At 39.9% G+C, this 24,322-nt stretch overlaps 1 protein-coding gene across 1 annotated transcript in view; it reads right to left on the bottom strand.

The window, feature by feature from the left end:
• Positions 1–23,355, bottom strand: part of VWF (von Willebrand factor) — a 172,954-nt gene extending 149,599 nt beyond the window's left edge. Inside the window, exons 1-7 of the mRNA XM_020785775.3 lie at positions 23,144–23,355; positions 19,924–19,978; positions 18,876–19,025; positions 15,205–15,307; positions 13,680–13,888; positions 7,669–7,793; positions 770–986 (exon numbers count right to left, since the gene is read on the bottom strand). Of these exons, the coding sequence (XP_020641434.3) occupies positions 770–986; positions 7,669–7,793; positions 13,680–13,888; positions 15,205–15,307; positions 18,876–19,025; positions 19,924–19,978 (859 nt within the window). The 5' untranslated portion in view covers positions 23,144–23,355. The remainder of the gene's footprint in view (positions 1–769; positions 987–7,668; positions 7,794–13,679; positions 13,889–15,204; positions 15,308–18,875; positions 19,026–19,923; positions 19,979–23,143) is intronic.
• Positions 23,356–24,322: the final 967 nt, after the last annotated feature.

Genomic DNA, 24,322 nt, shown 5'->3' on the forward strand with positions numbered 1-24,322 from the left:
GACCTGAGGTGCATGGTCAACAGGCTAGGTTACTAACTGTAAAAGCAGTTACTAATTCTCTGATGTAACACAACTAAAGCTAGACTTGCTGAAAACTGGCCTTTTGCAAAAGACATTAACATAGACCTGCACAAAGTTGTTAGGATCTTACAATGATTTTGTTTGGTCCAAATCTGAAGTGAGCTTGCTTGATTTACACCTTTGGAATAATCTGTAGATCAGAAAAGAGCTCCCCTCCAGATTCTGCATTTTTCCAATATTTGCATTACATATGAAAATGTACCAAAAATGCATAATTTTCATATTAAAATATATAATATTTCCCACAGAATTTGCAATAATATTTGGAAAATATTTGCAGGTGTTTTTTAAACATAGATCTATTCAGAACTGGGATGAAGAGACTTATGTATGAACATATCTCAAACTTTTGTAGCCTGAAAATGGTCTGACGCACCCTATTAATTGCCATGGATGCCTCTCTGTCAGTTAGCATTCTACAGAGAAAGCACAGCTCTGTGCTCACACAGCAGTATTCTGCACCCAGTGAAGCTCTGCAACCATTTCCAAAGACATCCACAAACGGCCTGTAAAGGCACAGCAACCTCCCCTCCTCCCAGATTACATCTATGCAGACAGAGAATCATGGGCATCACTGACTTTCAATTCAGGCCAAGATATGACTCACTCTAATATTCTTCTGCAAAGTTTGGCTTGCACAGCACCATTCAGAATTAGATATTTTAGAATCCAAGTATTTAAAACTTACTGCAAGCACTGCTAGCTGGCCATCCTTCCAGAATCACACCTTGTTGAGCACAGGCTCTAGCATACTCAAGAAAAACGGGACAGTGACAGTATTTCTCGTTGGCACATTTGCACATGTCTTCTTCACAGAGATCAAGGAATTGTTCCAGATCAACGATATGGTGACATTTGGAAAATGCAGTGGATGTCCTTAGTAGCTGACAAATTTCTAGAACACCCTGCAGATACAGAACAATTGGAACTGTCACAGAAATTCTCACAGTAGAAGATCAAACTACAGATAATCTGTCACTAGAAATATAAATCCAATTGTGTTCCAGAGAAAAGTCTGGCAGGGCTTCATGATGAAGCAACTGTACTTAGAAGTGAAGCCTATACTTAGCTGCTGATGACCAATCACAAAACAAAGCAGGCTAGTTTGCAAACTATGGAAGCTTGTGCTGTGACAATCAAATATTCTCAGCATTTAAGGGATTTTCTCTTCTAGTGAAGTGCAATATGTAAAAAACAAATAGTCTAGCCCTAAGTTTATGGACCAGAGATAAGTGAAGAAAGGATGTCACATTGACTGTGTGAATTATACTGTACACCAGGAGAGAAGAGAAGCACATTCTCACCTGTCTCTCACACTGTGGGGGGGACAAATGAACAACTAATCTAGGAGATCCGTGTTTTTAAACATGGCATCTTTTCCAACTATAGTACATCTACCTTGGCTCTGAGTGACTGGAAGGGCCACCTTTTTTGACAGAACATGCTGGCATTGGCATCTAAGGAATGGGCTAAAGGTTTGCCCATACTCTCTCTCCTTAGGAGCAGTTCCTTACAAACAGAAAACGAGCAGAAGCAACAGAAAAATCTTGTCCCATATGTCCCACAGAAGGAAACATCCAGCAGTTCAACACTGGGATGATGTAATTATGTCAATAATTATATTAAAGTAATAGTTCAGATTTCACAGCCCTCAATCTAAGCCTAATAGTTCTAGGAAGAAAACCCATAGAGGGTATAACAACAGATCTTAAGAGAGTCTGGTGAGAACATGAAAGCAAATATGGTTATTTCCTTTGCTAATTAAATGTCCATTATTGATTTCTAATGCTTTTGCGGTGGAAAAGCAGATTATATAAACATATAATCAGATACTGTACTGTATGTGCAAACAGGTCTATGGTTAACTGAAAGCCTCACCATATCTGAACAGCAATCAAAGAGAATTAGATCATGGACAACAAAGTTCAGGGATTTCCATCAATTTATTTTTAAAAAAAGAGGGAAAGAGAAATCCATAATTACACTCAGTTGGGTTATGACGGATCATGACAAGCGCATAGTTATCCCTGAAGTACAGGAGCATGTTCTTTCCCAGGCCTAGGCCTATGACTTCAGGAGCTGCGCCTTATCCATTTTGTAAAGCCACTTTGTATTTTATTAATATTTGATGTAAATAGGTAGCTTTAATAAGCACCTTGAGGTGCCCAGATTTTTGATCTGTAACAATTCCTAGCTCCAACAGTACTTCACACAACATTTCTGGCAACAAGTGCTAATAATTACAACGTTCGCTGAAGCTACTGGGAAAAGTTCAGCACCATTAAGCACCTCTCAAATAAGCCCTCTGAGCAGTAGCCTGCAAAAGACAAAACAAGGAGGCAAATTCCATAGCTTACCAGTAAGCAATTCAACTACAGCTACGTATTGTTCTCTGTCTCTGAAAGCTGACAGTGGCAAGTTACAATGGGAGAGACATTGCAGCTGTAAAATGGAGGAGCTTTGCATTGCTGAAGCAGAAGTTTGCCAACAAAGAAAGCTGTGTTCATGATGTGAAAGATCAAAATTCTTGACCAGGCGCTGGAATTGCTGGATTGCTATTAATAGAACAATGTTTTGTTTTAAGGAGAAAAAACAGATTGGACTAATGTTTGAAAATGCTGTAAAACTCTCCTTAACTGGCAAAATTCAGAGGCTTCACTTCTCCAGTCCGAAGGAGAAAGTCTCTTCTGCTGAATCAGCTTTATTCAATGGGAGATGGCGCAGACACAACTGCAGTGGTCTAATTTCGTAATTTGTGATTTGCACAGTTTAAGTACCATTGAAGATCAGCAGAGTGTGAGCCAGTGGGATCTGACCTTGGTGGAATACAATTCTTTTAAACCTCCACCAGCACAGCCTTCATCGCAAGAAGTGCAGTTCTCCTGTTAACAAGCTGGCGGCGTGGGGGAAAGATGCCTCTTGGATATTCCCCTTTGGGCACTAAGTGTCTTAGACCAGGTCTAGTTCTGTGTTAGAGCAGAGAAAGGAAAACTACCCTTTTTGCAATATAGATCCAGAATATACTAGCCCAGAATAGCCATTGGCCACCATGAAACAGAAACAGAAAAATTGCTGGTGACTTAGTTGATCATGTTTGATGCATATTCACAACACAATCCTGCAAGTGTTTTTTCACACAAAAGTAAGCCTTGGATTTTATATGGCTTACTCCCAACAGGCTTCCAGGCTTTGTAAACTAAAATTTAATACACACACCCTTGCAGAAGTGGAGGGCAGATTATATGCAATTTTTATTTTCTTCTAGTAGATATGAATTACAGCCATTAACTTCTAAGGGAAAAAGCCAAATAGTTTCACTAGGAACACCTTTCAGGATATCCATTCATGGGGGACACCAGTGATTTGCCATCAAAACTCAAAGTTGCTTATTCCTGCACAGTCTCATTCTGGGCTTGATCTGTTGGCCACATTAAAGTGGGAAGGAATGGGGGAACTAGATGTTTGCTGCTGTAGGTTAGGACTGGACAACAAATCAAAATTGTGTACTATGTTTTAATGAATAACACGTCTAAGTAGGGCTAGATGTGGGAGGAGTAAACTGGCTCAATCAAGATGGAAGCATCATCCGTCAGAAAGATAAAAGGTAAGAAAAACAAGCAGGGTATGTATAACAAAATCTCACTGTTTTCTATCAACAAGCCCATTGTTTCAGTTGTTGAGTGTTGCTGAAGGAAATGCATGGTGAAAACTAGGCTGGTAAAAGCAAAGTTGGTACTGTGGGGGGAACCTTAAAGCACAGTCAACTCCCTTTTTGTTTTGAGGCTGATACACTGCTGGCCAATCCCAAGAACATAATTCTTGGGATTTTCCATGTAGGCCAGAGCTAACTAAATGTGACCTTACATAGGTTCTTGGACTGCAACTTCTATCAGATCCAGATTAACATGAATCGTCTGGAACATGCTAGTTGGTGCTGATCCCCTGGTTCTGTCTTGATCCACAAGCAGGTGGTTCTGGTTCTGGTTTGGTGAGGCAGCACCATTTTATCAGTATTGGTCTCTCTTCAGTTTTAAACAGTTTATACTGGTTAAAGTCCTTCAAAAGCAGCAAGACTGTGAGCAAGAAAATCCAGGAGGGATGTTTTCCTTTCATTAACTACGCTGAAGATATCCATGCCTGTGGAGGAAAACATGCTTGATATTGTATAAGAGGAAATTGAAACCGAAAAGGGAGCCTCTGAAAGAGAGAGATTTGAAAAACGTCGAATAATGACATTTGTGGCCTGCGCCTTGAGATATGATAGGACATTAAACCCTCTATGGGCCTGACTTTGGATACGAAAAACGGGAAGAGAAACTCTGCCAAATTAACTCAACTCAACTGTAAGAAGAAACTTTGTTGAATTAAAGCAAAGGAGTTAAAGCTCAGGACATAAGAGAAGGATAATGAAATGAAATGAGAATCTCCTACTGTCCCTTACAAAAGGGAAAGAAAAGACATGTTACGCTGTTTCCCTGAAAATAAGACCTAATCTGAAAATAAGCCCTAGCATGATTTTTCAGGATGCTCATAATATAAGCCCAAATATAAACCCCAGTTAAGTGAAACCCCACCCTCCGCCATGCTGCAGCAACCAGAAGATCACATGATTGTATTTGAATAAATGTACAGTATATAATATGGTCTTAACTAGAAAACAGAAGACGTTAGCTAAGCAGAGCAAGCTGTCTGATTACTTCACCCCCATGAAACAGAAGAAGAAAAAGAATGGGGGGAAAAGAGAAGTGGCAAAATTCCACTCCAGTTCAGCATTGGATGACATGTACATCAGAGATATCAGAGATAAAAGTACAGGAGGATGCTTTACCAACTCTGAGTGACAAAAGAATATGTAATCAATACACTCCAAAAGCAAGAGACCATAATGCCTTCAGGTGTCATCACTATATCAGGAGTTTACTTCTACAAAAGTTGATAACAGTTTTGGTTAAATGCTCGGAAACTGACATGAGTGATAGCCCAGTCAACAAAAGCTCCTTAGATCAGCAAATCACAAGACAACAAGTATACCAAAGGGGCTAAAGCTCCTTTGATCAGCAAAGGAGCTTCTTGGTGCAGTGGTACAGCTGCTGTTCTGCAGCCAAAACTGCACTCACGACCTGGGGTTCAATCCCAGGTAGCCGGCTCAAGGTTGACTCAGCCTTCTATCCTTACAAAGTTGGTAAAATGAGTACCCAGGTCGCGGGCGGGGAACAATGTGTAGCCTGCATAATTAACTTGTAAACTGCCCAGAGAGTGCTTGAAGCACTATGGGGGAGTATGAATATCTGGACCAAGATACTGACACAACATCTAAAAGGCAAGAGAATATTGATAAATAAATCTGGAAGCTTAAGCTTTTGCAGCAGAAATTAATATTTTATCCAAAACCTAAGGGATTATTTACTCAAAGACAGCACAAATTACATCTCTTTGCTTTCTGTAAGCATTTATATCTGGGGAAAATATCGGAGCCAATATTACTTATATTGAATATCTGAGTAATAGCTATAAGAGTAAACAAGCAGTTGTTACTTTCTATGAGTCAAATAGTTAGTAAATTATGCAGAAGAAAGTTGGGGTTTTTTTTAAAAGAAGTTCTGTTTCCAGGTTGTTTGAAAATACTGCCACCCTGATAAAGAGGAGAAGGACCATCAAGGAAAACAACAACTAGGAAAAGATAACAAATTCAGAGAAGATCTTATACAATGGGAAGACATAGAAGCACGCAACATACCCCACCATTATGATAGAGGGAACATAATAAATCTAGGTGGAGCTGAGTTGGTTGAGGAAGGAGCCCCAGTTAGAAATAGGAAATTATAAGAAAGATTTCTTTTCTAATTGGTCTAGTCTTCCAACTCAGAACCAAAGGAAGCAAGACCTTTTCTTAGGAAAGGAACCCGTTCAGTAATGAGGGGATAGGCCTTATGGACTCCTATAGTGCCTTGCCATTAATTACAAAAAATGAAATTATTGCAAGACTACAATCTTTACTAGTCACACTGGCCATGTAACCACAGAAACTGTCTACGGATAAACGCTGGCTCTATGGCTTGGAGACGGAGATGAACACTGTGCCCTAGAGTCGGACACGACTGGACTAAATGTCAAGGGGAACCTTTAGAGTTTTAAAAGTGCTATTGTTAAGCAAGCAATTAGACCAGGGGGGTCAAATAGGAAGAGAAGGTTCTCAATTGGAGGAAAGTCACCCACAAGAAACTGAGTCATCAACAGATGGAGAAGAGTATAAAGTAGTCCATAAAGTTATGACAGACAGATAGGTTTAAACACAACTGAGGCCCTGATCACATGAGATAAATGTTATGTTAGTTATCCACCAATTATGTTGGTATTTTTTTCCTGGTCACACGCCGCAGAGTCAAGACCGAGATATTTTCCTGGCTAGCAGTGTCACTGCAGAACATTGCCCAATTGCCAGGAGGGTTTTGTTATTTTGTACCTTTGTTGTACCAGTGCATTCCTTACCAGGATTGCTTGTGTGCACAACCTGCTCTGCTTTTTTTTCAGAATTAATGTCAGGAAGATGGCCACCATTAGTGCACATTATTTTTTTTAAAAAAAATTGTGCCCAGTACATCAACACATTAGTAAAAGTATGTCACCGGAGGGGCACTGCCATTACATTATTGGCAAGTTTTTTTTTCCTGTGGGAAGATACATTGAAATGTTGGTATGGCATGTTAAGGTGGTGTATTAATCCTATTTTAATATTGCAATGATATGTTGATTGTACAATAAAGATTTTGTCTGCTACTAAAAATAAAAGCACGCTGAAGTTCTTTCCACAAATTTACAAACTTTTCAGAGAAAAATGAGGTGAAGGGAAGTGCCCCCAGCTTGCTAGTCAGTAGCAGTCTCAGGAAACATCTGATGTGGGAATACCCACATCATTCAAGGGAACAAGAATGGTTTAACATAGCAAGATCTCCCTTCATCTGAAATTCTATTGTTTGGACCATTAATGATGTTTGTTTGTTTGTTTGTTTGTTTGTTTGTTTGTTTGTTTGTTTGTTTATATCCCGCTCATCTGGTCAAATCGACCACTCTGAGCGGCTTCCATAAAAAGTATACAGTGAAGCATAAAAATGTTTCAGATAAACAACACCACTTATAATAAAACAAATAATAAATGGAAAGAGAAAGGAAATTAAGTATTGACAGGAGGGAAGGCCTGAACATATAACCATGTTTTTAGTTGACTCTTAAATATGCCCAGCGTAGGGGCTGCACGAATCGCTGGAGGAAGGTTATTCCAGAGGCGAGGAGCCACTGCCGAGAAGGCCTGATTTCGTATTCTTTCCTTCCGAGCCTCCCTCGGCGTTAGGCTCCTCAGCCTCACCTCCTGGCTCGTGTGGGTGATCCAGGTAGATCTAGGTGGGAGCAGGCATTCCGCCAAATATCGAGGTCCTAAATCGTTTAGGGCCTTGTATGTAAGCATTAACACTTTGAAGTTATGCAAATACTCACTTCTCTTTTCTTATATGAAATGAAATACCCATTTACTTAAGTGGGAGGGTTCTCTCTCTTATGTTGTTGTGAAAATAAAAGTGTCACCACACAAACCTTATCTGCGGCCTCTGAGGAAATGTTGCAGGTGCGGCTTGGGGAGACCACTCTCTCACATCGCTTCTCCTCGCTGCTCTTGGCCCATGAATTAGCAAAATTGTAGCTGTCCTCTTCCAAAATCCCTGCAGATGGAAAGAAGAAGAAGAAGAAGAAGAAGAAGAAGAAGAAGAAGAAGAAGAAGAAGAAGAAGAAGCAGGTCACACTGCTATTCTTTGAGGTGCTGTTTTTGCTGCAATAGTGCCTCAAATATTAATAATTTAAAATACCTTTTAAATCTAAACCCAGAGACAGCAGTGGATGATATGACTAGCCCTGCAGGTCAACTGATCTGTGCATGTAGGTAGAAGAAGTTAGCAGAATCCTGACAAAAGTGGTAGAGAGCACCGTACCATGTCAAGCTGCAGAGATGCACGTAACATTCTTGACAGCTCCATTATGTTAAAAGAAATAAAGAAAAAACCCTCCTTGCAGAGGATCGAACACGCATCCTGCAACATTACAATAGGCTGTAGGTGCAAGCTGCTTCCTCTTGTGATGATTTCTGCTAAGAGGGACATTTAACAAAACAAGAGAATAAATGTTATGCCCATTGGCTGTTTGAAATGCCACTGCATCACCCTGCTAGTTAGCAAGCACTGCGAGAAAATACCAAAGGTCTGCCGGGAAGGTTAGGAAAGAAGTCTGTCCGGAACCTTAGAGTACTATTGATGCTGGCTGGAGTTGACAGAAGTGGGTTAGATCAGTGGTCCCCAGCCTTGAGTAACCCACGTGTTCTTGGATGATAACTCCCGGAAACCCTTGCCAGCACAACTGGTAGTGAAGGCTTCTGGGAGTTGCAATCCAAGAACACCTGGGTTACTTAAAGTTAGGAACTACTAGGATAGATGGACCAATAGCCTGACTCAGCACAAGACAGATGCCTCTGTTCCTATGTTCCCAATCCGTTTTACCAGCTCAGGACTTGACAACCTCAATCCTAGGTAACCAGCTCTAGGTTCACTCAGTCTTCCCTCCTTCTGAGGTCAGTAAATTAAGTATCCAGGTTGCTGGGGGGCAATGTGTTGCCTGGATAATTAAATTGTAAACTGCCAAGGGAATGAGTTAAGCACTATGGGGTGGTATATAAGCAGCACTTTTTTTTTGCTTTGATTGCTAGAGTAAAGAAATTTGACCATATTACCCTGATTCTGGCTTGGATCCATTGGTTACCAGTTCACTTCCATGCCAAGTTCAAGGTGCTGTTTTTGATATACAAAGGCCTGAAGTATTTGGAACCTCACTACTGAATGTTTTCTGCCAAGTTTGATTGCCTGCCTGACCAGGTCCTCACAGACCTTGTGCCTGCGTACACTAACACCTCAAGAGGCCTGGGAAATGTCAACTAGAAACCGGGCCTGCATTGCTGTGGCACCTTCTTTGTGGAATATGCTGCCACAGGAGCTATGCCAGATGCCCTTTGTCTGTGCCTTTAAAAAGCAACTTAAAAACTGATTTTTAAGGAGCCTTTTGGGCAGAGTCACTTCAACTGCTTATGTTAATGGAGGAGACGGAAGGGATAGTCTGTATGGTGATCAGTATATTTTTGCTACTTGTCATGTTGATTTCTTGGAGAGGAGGATTAATATACTATCAATTTATTTTATAGAAACTGTGCTTATTCCTGAGGTGCACCACCCAGAGTAGCATATGCTAGATGGGAGGTATAGAAATTGAATTAATCAGTTATTATACTCAACAGGTGTCCTTCTTCATTCTCAGCATTAGATGGGAAAGATCCACACATTAGCAGTCACCTAACATTGTCACTAGCCAGCTCCGAGGCTCCCATGTAACTGTGTGTAGGAAACACAGTGACACAAGGTCCACTGCCAGTGCTGTCGAACAACTATGCTTCCTACATTTTAACTTCCTCTTTCAGCTTCTATGGCTTACATCTTCTCTGCAATGGACTAGGCCTGTCGATATGTCTTAGGCACAATGGCTGAAATACTGTTGAGCAAGAAGCATAACTTTTAGTGGCAAATTGCCTCAAGTTAAGAAATTTCTGTAGATATTATCCATTGCACACCATATCAAGCAACAAATAACGTCCATGGAAATTTCTTAACTTGGAACAAGTCACCTCTAAATGTTATGCCTTTATGTGTATTTGTGCGAGAGGATTCTGACCAATATGTTGTTGGAACCTCCAGTTTCAGAAGCAGTTTACCTGTACATGCAAGGTGATCAAGGCAAAAATGGTGGGAAGGGCAATATATTCCTTTTATGCCTTACATGTAGACTTCCCAGCAGTATCTACCCCTCATATAATGCTGGACTACATGGACCTTTGATCTGATTTAGTAGAGGACTTCTGTGATCTGTTTTTCTTTTTTAGACCCTGCACGGTTTTACATGAAAATTTCCATACTGCACACATGGGATAGTGAAGAGGTAGTTAGGCCACAATCCAAAAGGTGCTAACACCTAATAACAAACTCACACCATCTGAAATCCAGTAGCAAGTCACAACTAGAGCAGGCCCATTAAGTCATTGGGGATTTGATAAGTCTCTTGTAAGTTCCATGCATTCAAATGGGCCTACTCCAGTTGCAACTTACTAGTGGATTTCAACCTTGTATGCTAATGACTCCTCTGGAGAGAACACCACAAACAGAAGGTTCAAACAAGTACCAAAGCATACTCTGGTTTTTTTTCCCAGTGTAAGATGTTTGATGAGCCAATCTGGTTTAAAAAGTTCTTGCTTCAGTCTGTAGAAAAGGAACATCCAGACATTATAATGAGAACCCTTTAGACCAGCATGTTCCAAAATGGGGGTCAAGATCTTCAAAGGGATCACAAAGTGTTTTCTGGGGGTTGTGGGTAACCCTTGTTAAATAATGTATTAATTGATCTTTCAGAGCTGGATATTAGAGTTAGTGTGTATGTGTATGTATGTATGAGAAGGGATGACCTTATCCCATTCAAAAATGGCATTTTATGCAAATATGGCATATAGGGTTCCTTGCTATTATAAAAGGGGATCATGACTCAAACCTGGGCAAGACGGAAGTCCTGAGGGTGGGTGGCCCCTCCATCTGCAGTTTGGGAAACTCTGTCTCTTTTGGGGGGGGTGACTCTCACCGCGAAGAGTGAGGTTCGCAGCTTGGGGGTACATCTGGACCCGGCGCTCACCATGGAGACCCAGGTGGTGTCAGTGGTCCGCTCTGCCTATTTCCATGTGCGGCGGACTGCCCAGATGAGTCCCTGCCTTGATGTTGGGGCCCTCACCACTCTGGTCCATGCGCTTGTAATCTCAAGATTAGACCACTGTAATGCGCTCTACGTGAGGCTACCTTTGAGGTTGTGGCGAAAACTTCAAATGGTGCAAAATGCGGTGACCAGACCTCTCAGTGGGATGAGAAAATACCAGCACATCTCTCCCACTCTGGCCACCTTGCATTGGCTTCCCATTCATTTCCGTGTCGACTTCAAAGTGTTGATGATGACTTATAAAGCCCTAAACAGTTTAGGACCTCGATACATGGCGGAACGCCTTCTCCCACCTAGATCTACCCGAGTCACCTGTTTTATCCAGGAAAGACAGCTGAGGGGCCTAACACCGAGAGAGGTTCAGAAAGAAAGTACAAGAAGCCGGGCCTTCTTGGCAGTTGCCCCTCGACTATGGAACGCCTTGCCACCGGAAATCACCCTGGCACCATCGCTGGGTGTTTTTAAGAGTCATTTAAAGACTTGGCTCTTTAGGTAAGCCTTCCCTCCAGTCAACACCCGATTCTTTTTTCTCTTTAGTTCTCTTTTTCTCCATCTTGAACTTCTAAATCTGTTGATTTAATCATGTGACTGTTTTATGATATATTTTGATAGTTACAATGCCGATTTTATATGATTATACTTATGATGTTTTATAACAGTTTGTAAGCCGCCCCAAGTAGACCCTGTCTAGAGGGGCGGGGTAGAAGTCAAAAATAAATAAATAAATAATAAATGTTTGGGAATCACTTATTATATAGCTCTGAAGAAAACAGGTGGTATGTTTGTAGACAACTTGAATTGAAACGAAACTTACTTTACTCATGACAACCCTGAAAGCTCTGCACTGAGGAAGCAACATTACAACCCTTGCTTGTTTTTTTAAACATCAGTTTCCAGATATCACAGTCATGCATACTCCTAAACTGAGTCAGCATCCCTTGTTTTCAAAAGAAGGATGTTTTTCAGGTACAATGAATCAAGAGAGTCACAAGAAGGTCAATCAGAAACAATGAAAAGAGACATTTGACTATTAATTTGATAATTCTTTGCCAGCACTCTAAGGAAAATTATTCCCTAAAGTTTCAAAGGGCATAAGATATTATTTTGGAAATATTTTAAACATAACTATCCTGGATAAAAATCTTAAACCTGATGCAATCATTTTTAAGTTATTTACGCATAATATATTCACTGAGTGTACAAAGACATATTTAAATATGAGGTTTATATTGAATTTACAGGGTCAAACTTTACAACCCCATTCCCTTTTTCCTGCCCCAAAGCATCTCTACCCACTATTGGCCGATAAAAGGATTTCTTTGCAGTATATAGAGTCTTCTGGAGAAATAACAACCTAAAGGCATGAAAAAAAATTAATAGAAAATATGTTTGGCAGGGAGAGATAAAACTATGTGATGTAGTCATGATCTGACAGCAGTACATACAAAAGTTATTGTCATCTGGACATCAAAATGTTATGAAAGAAGATACAGAAACAATTACATTAAAACATGAAGAACATGTTTGAAATTAATTTGTTGTAAATTTCATTAAAATTTTGAATTAAAATTATCATTTTAAATTACTAAAAACTGCCAGTGGCAAATTACAGAAACAAGAAGTGATAGCTGTTACTCAGAAATAAGAAGTACAGGTATTTAATAGTTATAATTACTGTATACATTTTAAAATTTGTATCTTTTAATTTTGTGATGAAAAATAGTAATGAACTTAAGATTAATATATTATTTCTAATTAATTTCTACACATGCTGTCTCTCATTCTGCACAACTTTTGCTTCAGACAATTTGTAATGATAAGAGTGGTCATTTACCTTACAAATGCTCTTCCTTGGTTTTCTCTCCAAAATTTGCAAAACAAAATACTTCAAATAACAGTTATTTAGGGCCATGAGATGTACCACAGCTGAATCATAGGACCCATCACCTGCATGCAGCCAGCCCTGATAACAACAGTGCATGCTACCTGAATTGCTCCCATTGCCAGGTTCCCGAGGTATAAAGTACTCAGAGGTTTCCCATTCCCTTCTTTTGGGACTTCCTAGGACCATGAAACTTGCCCAAGGCTACACAAGCTGGCTTTTCTCCTGGAGGACAAAGTGATTCCAGGGAATTGACCCAACATCAAAGTCTCAAATGCTGGGAATGTAGGCCTGTTCCTGAGATGCTAAAGAGCTACTGGTAGTCATTCATCTTCTAACTGGGTACAAAAAAAGCTTCAAAAACTTCCAGACTATGGAATGCCCTCCCGACTGAGATTCGTCTGGCGCCGACACTGATGACATTTCGGCGCCAGGTCAAAACCTTCCTGTTCCAGAAGGCTTTTAACTGAAATAATATTAGCTGTGGGTCCGATGGCAATTTTATATATATTTTAATTGTATTTTAATTGCTACATAATTTTATTGTATTTTAAATGCTGTAAGCCGCCCAGAGACCTTCGGGTAGTGTGGGCGGCATAAAAAAAAAAAATGAAAACATATATAGGAATAGGCAGAATAAGAGGAATCCCTCCTTTAGACTTCGAATCTCCATTTACAAAATGGAGGGGAATATTATTGACTTTGCAGAACTATAAGAATGAAAGTGAAGCCCTCTGGATACTATAAAGAACTGTATAATTGCTAAGTAATATTAAATTCTGGCAATATTAGTATATGCTTCAAATGTAATCAAAAGGAGACACCAAAATACATCATGCTGCCCACGTTCATCTTGGGCAACATTAAGTCTTACCTTCCTGGGTCATGAAATCATCTTCAGCAAAGCCATTGAAATTGCCACAGAGCCCACAGGTCTTATTATAGTGCTCGTCTGCAAAGATTATCTGGATATTCCCACTGATGTCAGCCTTAGCCACAAAGCTATGCTGTTTGCTGGATAACTTGTAATAACCTGCCTCAATTTCTATAAATATTCCATTGGAGGCGTAGGGTATTGGTATCCTGTTTATGAGAGAAATAAAAGATGCCTTAAGATGGGATGCCCAGTATAATATATTTGTTTCCATTTAAAGGGGGCCCAGAAACCCTGCTCAGTTGCTCAGTACAAGGGTTCATCTTAACCTGAGGGCAGAGGGAATAGGCTACTCCCGCTCTCTCTCCATCCTCGCTCTGACATGTGGAGACTTAAATCTGAAGAAGAGAGCAGTCTCTACATGTGGAGCATCTTTGCGTGAATGGAAACCTTAATTTTTCAAGAATCTCATGATTCTTGCATGAGGAGCCCCTACAGGTAGCTTTTTCTACAGATTTTAGTTCATGCAAGAGCTGAAACAGAGAGGGGCAAAGCTAGCCTGTTCCCTCTGCTCATGCTTTAAGATTACCTTTAAAAAAAACTTTTGGTCTTTATTGCATTTTTTAAAAATTATAAAAATAAGTAAAAAATATCACAATATTAGCACATAACCAAAATAACTTTCTATTATCTCTTTCGCAAAACAGTAAGTCTGTAACATTTTTACTTCCTTATTTTCCACCAGACATTTATTTTCTTCACAATCTTAATAATATCTTTCTTAATTGTTATTTATATCCATATTAACAATCTGCTTTACTTTGTTTTTACTTCTGTTCAGAGCAGTTCTGCTTCTAATTTAAGCCTAAGTCACTTGGTACAGGTTTGGAATCTTTCTTCCACTTCAGTGAAACAAGATTACCTTTTTTCATTGAACGCCTGAGTAGGGTTAGTGTGGTGAATGTGGGGGTGAGATTTGAAAACTATTCAGGCACTATTTGTGGCAGTGTGAACATGCTTAGAAAGAAGTGTGTGGTCTTGCTTCATTTTTCACTGCATTCATCATTGTTACAGCACTGAGTGTAAAAGACTTCCTCCTTCCATGTATGCTGTACGTATGAACAAGATCCCTGGAAAATATGTGTTCTCATTTGGATGTGACGCCTTCTCACAAGAAGAACTGTTCTCTTCTTCAGACCCTGTGTTGCAACAACGGAGATCATGATGGGGGAGAATTCAAGTCCTCACTGAGCTAGGAGAGTCATTGGTTAACTTTCTTTCCCCTTGATCCATCTCTAAGGTTTGTTGTGAGAATGAAATGGCAAGGAAGAGAGCCATGTTTACCACATTTCAAAGCATCATAGAATAATGAAGCTGGAAGAGGCCTATAAGGCCATCAAGACCAATTCCATCTTTTGAATAGAAGATAGGATAAAAAAAAATTAATACAAAAAATTTACGTATGAATAAATAATGAATAAATAAATAACAAGTGTGACGTGGTTGGCCCTATCAAAATCTTTACCTTTTGTCACCTTGAGTCACAGTGCCATCTAAAAACAAATGAACATCAAAATGTTCCCCAAGGTACAGGGAAAGACTGGTTTTTTTCCCATTCTGGTAGTCACCTGAAAAGAAACAAAAGCCATGGAATTTGTCACAAAACATTCATTGCTCACTTTTCTTTTAAGCATTTGGGGGCGAACCTTCAGGTTAACCTTCTAAATAACTTCCTGTATGTTGTATCCTTGACGTGAACTTGGAATTAGGATACTGGTTGGCTATCTTTTGTCTGTAACGGGAGGGTGCAAAATTTCCAACCATGTTTGTTTGTTTGTTTGTTTGTTTGTTTGTTTGTTTGTTTGTTTGTTTGTTTACAATATTTTTTTATTGTAAGTTGCAAGTATGCTTGAGATAGCAACCTTAAGAAGAATGAAATCACCTCTCAAAGACACATACCTGTAGATAAGAGTCAGTTTTTGGACTCTACAGTTCCTCTGTAATGTCCATGAAGGGGCTGAGCTCTGCCTGATGAAGTGGGATTTTCTCCATGAAAGCTTGCAATTTGTTTGATTTTTTTTCAAGTGATCCAATAAAAGATATCACACACTCTTAGATTTGTGTAATCTTAGGGACATGGCCTTTTCCTGTTTTGTTCTGGTTTATGCAGAACACTTTAATGATATCGAATCATGTGGTACCTTAAAGACTTAAGACCACCATGCTGTTCAAGGACCTTGTGCAGCCTTAGTCTTGCCAGTGCATAAGCCAGAGGTTTCCCCCCATTTCAGTGGGGTAGCAAATTGTACCACTCACCCAACCTGCTGCTGTCTCTCCTTTTACTCCCTTTTTGTGGTTCATCCCAGCTTGCTTTACCTCACTCTAGACCTCTTACAAACTTTCACCACTACCAGCGCTTTGTATAAAGGGATCGAAGACAGGAGGACTGTCCATTGCATTATAGATAGGCTGGCGCTTGTTTTTGCTAGCCAAAAGACAAACTAGCCTTGTCTTCCTTCATCTTTTCCTCACACTGGTGTTACTGCCTGCTTCAAGTTCCAGGCTTTCTTGCTGCTTTAGGCTGCAACTAGACTTCTTTTTGTGTAAAGAGGTCCTGAATACGCCCTACCACAACCTTTGAAAGAGCTTTGCTGCATACACAACAGAGCATTGTGTACACAATATGGGGAAGTAGGATTCTGGCCTAAAATATTTATGTGGTATAAATTTTATGGATTGCAGGATGCATTGCACTTCATTTCATTAAAAACAAGGTGTAGTCCATGAAAGCAGCTGTAATTAACAAATATCTATAGCAGCCCATTGGGTCCAGCTGGGAATTAGCCAGAGTGAGGCAATAATCTCAGGCAGTGGATTGCTGCCAGAACAGCGAGAACTGCCACTGCCACTTATTTTCTGTTCCCTGAGCTGGCCATTACCACCAGGCTTTTCTTTTTACCTTTGCCTGTACCACCACCTTCTCCCCTCTACACCGCGATTGCTTCTCAGCTAGTAAGATAAATAATGCCTGGCACAAATGAGGTGGGGTGGCCAAAAAAATTGCCAGGCATAAACTTTTAAAAAACAAACTACTTCTACCTGTAAAGCCTTGGCCCTGAGTATCCTGAGAAGCAGCCATGCTATGGATGTGAGAAGGAGGAGGCGGCAGAAGCTACAAGAAAGATGGTGCCACTGCCACCACCCTTGTTGCTTTTATCTTGAACATGGCACTGATAGGGACTTGGGTCATGGGACTTGCTGTCAAGTCAGACTTAAGTCACACTGGTGACTCCACTCAGACTCAACTTGGTATTTTTTCCCCCCAGTGACTTGGAATCAACCCACAGCTTGGAGCTGACCCACCTCCTCCTCTTTTTTTTAGGGGAAAAGCTTATTTTTAATAGGGTCTCGAACTTGGGGCTTAGGACTCAGGGCTTGGTACCAAAGACTCAGACTCGGGCTTGGGACTCAGACTCAAAGATTTGCCAATATTCTTGGGCAGTAGCGGCAGTGTTGGGAGGTGCTTCTCCTCCTGTCTCAGGAAGTTAGAGGCCTTGTGGCCATCCTCCTAGTCCCTCACCAAACACATCACTGATCTTTAAAGTACCATTAGAGGCTGTTGGTTTTGCTTCCACAAAATAACACAGCTACCCACTTCCTAAAAAAAAAAATTATCCCATAACACTGTGGGGGTGATTTCCCTCCCCCTGCCTTAAGTTTTCCCTGTGGAAAACATGGAGTGTAGCCATGTCCTAGCCTCCTAGTCTTTACTTTTGCAGAATACTAGGAGACGTACTGTACGCTGCCTCCTGTCAATATGGCTGGTTCTGCAAACAAGCCCAAGGATGCCAAAAGAAGCGCTGATGATCGTGGCAACCACACTGCCCCATCTTTTCCTTCCAGCAACAAGTCACTGCAGCTAAAGAAGAGCTATGCCCCCAGTTACAGCTGTACCATGCGAACGTGCTGAACTTCAGCCTAAATCTCAATCATTATCATACATAAGGAAAATAGTCATCATCTAAGTGATTGGGGCCTTTTATATTTTCATTGTTTAGCTCATGTTAAAATTATTGATCACAAACAAGGGTGCAGAGAGATTCCTGAGAGCCAACTTTGACAAGTATTTCAAAGAGGTTATATCTTACAACACATTTGGATGAGCATACAGTTTGCCATTTGGATCGTTTTTGGTGCTGTTTGGTTTGAATAAAATTATGGCATCCACCTGTGGTTTGGCCTAGAGTGATCCATCCCACCCCTTTTTAGATCTCTTCCCCTCCTTTTTGGCACAGCTCTAGGGCTGCAGGGTTTTTTATGCAGATTAGGAGAGTTCCTAATCATCTTGCTCTGTAGCTCATGTGGATAGCTAGTTTGCGGACAGTGTTGTTTGAAGGGACAACCTTATGATGTATTTGGAGTGTGTGGCACTGAAAGGGATGGAGAACCCCCCTTTCTCTGTTTTCATCTACTCTGCTCTGCTCCTCCTTCCACATTTTATGTACTGGTGCACCCAGGCTCTGAATGCTAGAAGTGTCCTCTCTGGAAGTACCTAGGGACCTTTTTAATGGTCTTGGCAAGCTGGTGGCTACTGTCTATCTAACAAGACCCATTTCTCTAGAGTGCTTTTGATAGATGGCTGAAAAGAAGCAGTCTTGAGAATGCAAGGGCATGCTGCTAGATTTAATATAAACTGATGTTCTTTTAAGCCTAACAATACTTGTTTCGATGGGTACTCTAATCCTAAGACTCAGCTTGCATTAAAAATATAAATAATAGAGAAATGTCATAAATTAAGTCAAGTTATTTTGCTGCCTGAACCATGATGCTGTCAACTTTCCAACCTACCCACTTCCTGGTAGGACAAACACTTTACAAAATCTCATAACAGCATTGAGTCAACCACCCAGAGTAGACACGTTCTAGATAGGCAGAATATAAATCTAATACTGTAAATAAATAAATAAATACATAAAATAAATTAGTACCTCCATCTAAACACCCAAAATGCATATACACTCTTAATGGTATTGTCTGAAGCAAGTTGCTTCTATATGTTGCATTGTTAGAGCTAGCCCTGATTGAAAGAACTAAGGTGTTAGTGAAACTTAACTAAATTTCTTAGTGTGCTTTACCTAAATAGCAGATATGATTGGATATTTATAAGGTTACATATTGAGATTCCAGCAAACTCACCCAAGATTGAGAAGGATCTCTTATGACAGTCTCCAGCAAGCAGGTAACTACAATCACCAGCAAAATCATACAGGGATTCATCAAATGTCTTGATGTGGTCATCACCAAAAAGACTACAGCGTGCAAATGACTGTGCAACTCCTTTTCCTTCTGCAAAACAATGGTTGGCTGATATCACCTATCCAAGCAAAATCTTATGCAAAATCAAGACATTGCTAGATCTTTCCAATAAACTGCTATATAGATTTGAAACATGACAGAGCAGAAACCTTCTACCATAGATAACTACATAAAATTAATAACATTTGTTGAAAGGCACCCCAACAACTGACATTAAAAATACAGTTAAGTACAAAATCTAGACAGCTATTTCCTTCTTGGCAAATAGGGACTAAAAGAGGCTGTCCCTGATAAACAGAAGTACAGTAGCTGAACCTATGAGAAAAGAGAGGGAAAAAGAAATTCTGCACCTGAGATGTTTGTGTTGCTCAGATTTCTTTTAACAAAATAAACAACTGCCATTTGTGGTAGCTGAAGAAGGAGAGACGGTTGTGCTGCTGGGGCTTAAACGGCAAGCAATATGGCCAAGAGCTGCAGAGACCTCCCTTGTTCTCAGGGAATGGTATTTCCCAGTTCCAGAACCTAAGGTTCTTTTAACTGGAGATTTAACCAATAGCATGCAAATAGCAGTGCTCAGGGAATCATTACAGGGAACTTCCACAGCAGAATTAACATAATGAGTTCACCTCTGTAGAACAGACAGGCCCTATTTTACTGTGTTTTCATGTGTGATAAGCAAGTTGTAAGCATCTGGCCCTTCGGAGCAGAAAATGAAAGAGGCATTTCTAGTGCAAAGTATTATTCTGCTCAACTCCGGGCTTACAGGACAATTATACTGGTAATAAGCTGTCATCTTTGTAGGACAAATATACTCTATGAATCTGATGTGCTTTACAGTTCTAATTTTATGCCATTTAATAACCAAGATAATTATTTGATAAAAAAACAAGATGATCATGAAGAAATTGCAAAGCGTGTACTTTCTTACCTAGGTTTGGTGCAGATACAGCTAACAAAAGCAGCAAGACTTGGGGGCGTATCATCTATGAAATACAGAAAACGTCATTATTAGAATGTTTTCTTCAATATTTTGCTTTGAAGAGAACATGATATTGTTACACAGGTGACGTCCTCAATGTATTTTAGTGCTATTGAGCAACAAGAGAGTTAAGACCAAGCTTTGTAGTGAAATTAATGAGTTTTAAAACGACATCAATGGGTAGGGTGATTCGTTTATTTACACTGGACTAAATGAGATTAACTCTCATGTAAGACTGCATACATCCAACTCTCGTCTCCTAAAACCTTGATAAGGAGCATGTTATATCATTCATGAATTAGTCTTTATCCTCCCAGCCTTCTGCCCCAAAAACATTTTTCCACTTAATCCAGCACAGGTCTAATAGAGAATAACATGTTTGTGTTTGTTAATAAAGATATTCATATCTATATTTCCATGACTCATAATCAGCCTTCTTCAGCAACACTGTGAAATCTAATGAAGAACATATGTGCAGTCACAAAAAGCATACTATGTAGTCACCCAAAGCTGTGCCTGTGTGGGTCAGGATAGCATCAGATAGCTCATTACTATCATCTTCACACATTAGAGACTATGTGACTATCCTACACATAGCCTCCAATGCACATTCACTGCAATGTACATCAACTTGGTACATGTGTCCTTGAAAAATGGAGGGTTGGGTTGTACATTCAAAGTTGGAGAATAAATTCATTATCCCCTTTGCAGACAGGATTTCTGGAGGTGGTATAGATTTACCAGATGAGCGGGATATAAATCAAATAAATAAATAAATAAATAAATAAAATACTAATGTTTGATATGTCAAGGGAATGGAGATCAGTGGTCAGTCCTAATATTCAGATATGCATAACTGTCTGTGTTTTGCATGATGGTCAGCATAAGACTCTTTCAACTAGACCAGAATTTCTCACTCGGGGGGTCACAACCCTTAAGGGGATCACAAAGTGTTTTCTGGAGGTTCATGAGATACCTTCTATATGTTGTCTTGCTTGCTAAAGAATTTTTTCATTGACCTTTCAGAGCGGGATATTAAAGTTAGCATGTTTGTGCATGTATAGGAAACAGGTCCTGGGGGAAGAAAGAAGCTTTCTGAGAAGGGATGACTTTATTCAATTAAAAACATTGGGGGGTCATGGGCTACTTGGCTATTATAAAAGGGGGCTGAATTTCCGTGGCTGAGCAAAGATGTGAATCAAGGTCTCCTGAGTCTAGTCAAACATTCCTTCTGTTATACTACACTGGTTCAAGGGTGTTGGTTGATTTGGTGGTTAGTTTTGGATTTGCTGGAAAATAAAAATCTATCAAACAGAGCCTGGTACAAAACAGTAAAACAAAATACCCCCCCCCAAAAAAAACCCAAAAACCCCAAAACAAAATGGAAAATACTTAGAATCAGTTTATTCTAAACCCAGGAAGTGAATTGACTTCTTCAACCCCAAAATCCATTTCTGATTCCTCCAGCTTTGTTAATGTGAACAGTAAAATTGTAGGGGGGGGGGGGTTGGATTATTTTGTTTGTTTGTCTGCTTTGGTGTAGATTTGCTGCTATCTTGAAAGCAATGGGATTCAGAAATCACCTAGAAATTTACGAGTACTGTACATCCGCTCTGATCTGAACATGAAGATGAGCTAGGAATAAATTACAGAAGGAGGTATTACAAATTAGCATTGATTACTAATTTCTTGATAGGTTAAATACTGTTGTGAACTATGCAGGCAGACGTAATTTCAGAAAAAGTAGTCTCAGAAAATCTTGACTCTATTCTTTCTCAGTTACATGGGGCAATTTCTCAGCAACTTCAGCTTAACCAGGTCTGAGTTATATTCATTTTAGTGCATGCATATTGAACAACGGTATTTGTAAAGCAGGGCAACACACAAAAAAGTCTCATAATAGCACAGTGGCTGAGCACTTTAGGTCACAACAGTGGATCACTCCCTTATGATATCTTCTGCGGATGAGCTGTACATAGTAGGTTTTCAAAACTACTTAGCCCAGGGTTCTAAAGAGAAAATAACTTTCCAACTTCAGTCTTAAGTGGGTTTCAAAATAAGTACTCAAATTTGATGCACCGTTCTCAATAATAAATACTGTGACTCTATTATGGAAGTATTTGTTCTGGGTAGATCTGCTATAACTATCTAAATACAATGGCCAGAATCTTGTTGATTATGCCAGCATGGAGTGCTATGAAATGAACAGCAGGGGCCCATTGCTGCTAGTTAATGAGTTGAGGGTCCTATCTCTTGTTGATCACCAATTCTTGCAACTGACACACAAGGATACAAGCAGCAATTTGTTCAGTAGCAGCAACTCACCGCCGCAGTTTATACCATTTCACTTACACTGGCATAAGTAACCAATAGAATTCTGGCCTTTATGAAAAAAGAACTAGAAATTAGGTCAAGTGGAGGGGGATAAGCCAGACTTTTCCCAGTCCATTCAGTGGATTTCAGGGCTGGGGAGCAATCTAAAGGAAAGTCTCCAGCATCTGATGCAACAGCGTACAGAAGAATTTGTTTGATTGTACTGTGTTACAGGTATCCTCCTGTACTTCTACAATCTAGAACAGGAATTCTTTGTAGCAGAGTAACTACAGAGCTCTTCACACAGATGTCCATGCTTCATTCAATACTTTAATTTGTACTTGTAATTTAGGCCCAATTATATTTCTGTTTATTTGACTGTCAACATCAAATGAAACCAGAGACAATCAAAATGGCACTTATATACTGACTAACCTTACAAGGCAATTTATAGGAATGTAAAAACATCCAGCAATAAAATAAGTAAAACAAAATTATGATACAGCAAAATATAAAAACAGCACATATGTTTAAAAGGGTCTTCTCGAAATCATGACCTCAATGAATAAACGACTCAATTGTACACAAAGAGGATTCAGAGTATAATTGAATAAAAGGCTGAAACATACAAAATATCAATACTACTCATATAATAAATTGCTAACTATAGCTCACTGATGACATTTTTTTTTTGCAATGGACTTTATAGATTTGAAAAAAATCACCCTTGTAAAACACGTTATCCATTACCAACTGCCTCTTAACAAAGGGTCCTTTGGATTATTTCTAAGCTTCTCCTCAACATTCTGCTACATTCATGAGAAACATACATTTGCAGGATGAATAACATAGATACCTCTGCTTCTCTGCAAAAGTTCAGTTCCCCATCAACAGAGAGCTTCGCTAACGCCCAAGGTTAGTCTTGAAGCCCTCCTCAGAAGGCTCCATTGGAATGGTCTGGGTCAGCTATTTGTTCCTGTTATATAAGTCAGGAACTCTTGTTCACTACAGAGGAAAGATAAAAGGTGGCTGGTGCTTCCGTCCAGTTCTTAACACAATGGTGTGATCAGGAAAATCAGTTGCCTTAATGGCTTAAAAGAAACAATGAAGGGAAGTTGTATAAAATGCTTTTACACAAACAGATGAACCTTGAAATTTTATGTACATGCATTCATGTGTGTGTGCGTAAAAGAGTGAGTGACATGGAAACAAATTCTTCATATGTACCGCAAATAAGGCTTTAATGCCAATCATTTTAAAGGGAAATAAATGATTAGCTGTGAGAATACTGTTCTTGTTGTGCAGCCCATCATTAGCAAGGTTATACACCCTACACATCAGAGTGGGCAGTATGCAGATTCAAGGGACCCAAATGCACTCTTACATCCCCTAAATTTAACTTTCAAGAGGGGGAAATGATATAGGAAAGCGCATAGGAGCTGTTTTAGTGGGTTTGGGGGGAAAATTGGGAAATGGGGATCATGGGAGAAGGTGTGACCTTCCTCATCATGGGAATGAGTTTGTGCAGCCACTTGACCAGTGCTTTCAGTATCTGGCTGTGGAGCCAGAGACGGGGAGTTCAATTCCCCACTGTACCTCTTTGGCAGGGTCTGGGCTCGGTGATCCATAGGATCCCTTCCAGCTCTGCAGTTCTAAGATGATGATGAATGTATATAGAATATACTAGATATCCCTTATTTCTGTGGCACTGACCTACTTCCTGGGGAACAGGACTAAAAGTAAGCCCTACTCATAGATGACCACTTCAGTTTAGCAGTACTAACTGTGGTACATCTCAAATAGTCATACCGAGGTCACAAAGCTCCATCTGCTGTAACGAAAGAATCATCTTCAGCAGAGGTATTTTTAAGACCTGCACTCTTCCTGCTGCACTCTACAAATAGCCCATCTGTGGCTGACCTGAACAAACTACCTCTCTTTTGCTTTTGTAGGGCTGGATCTCACTTCTCTCCCCCTATATGCCTGCTCATGAAAGGCAACTATGTAATGGAGGTGGTCAGTCTAAACTCCTTGT

Source organism: Pogona vitticeps, chromosome 5 (genome assembly GCF_051106095.1).
Source record: "Pogona vitticeps strain Pit_001003342236 chromosome 5, PviZW2.1, whole genome shotgun sequence".
NCBI classification, from domain to species: domain Eukaryota; kingdom Metazoa; phylum Chordata; class Lepidosauria; order Squamata; family Agamidae; genus Pogona; species Pogona vitticeps.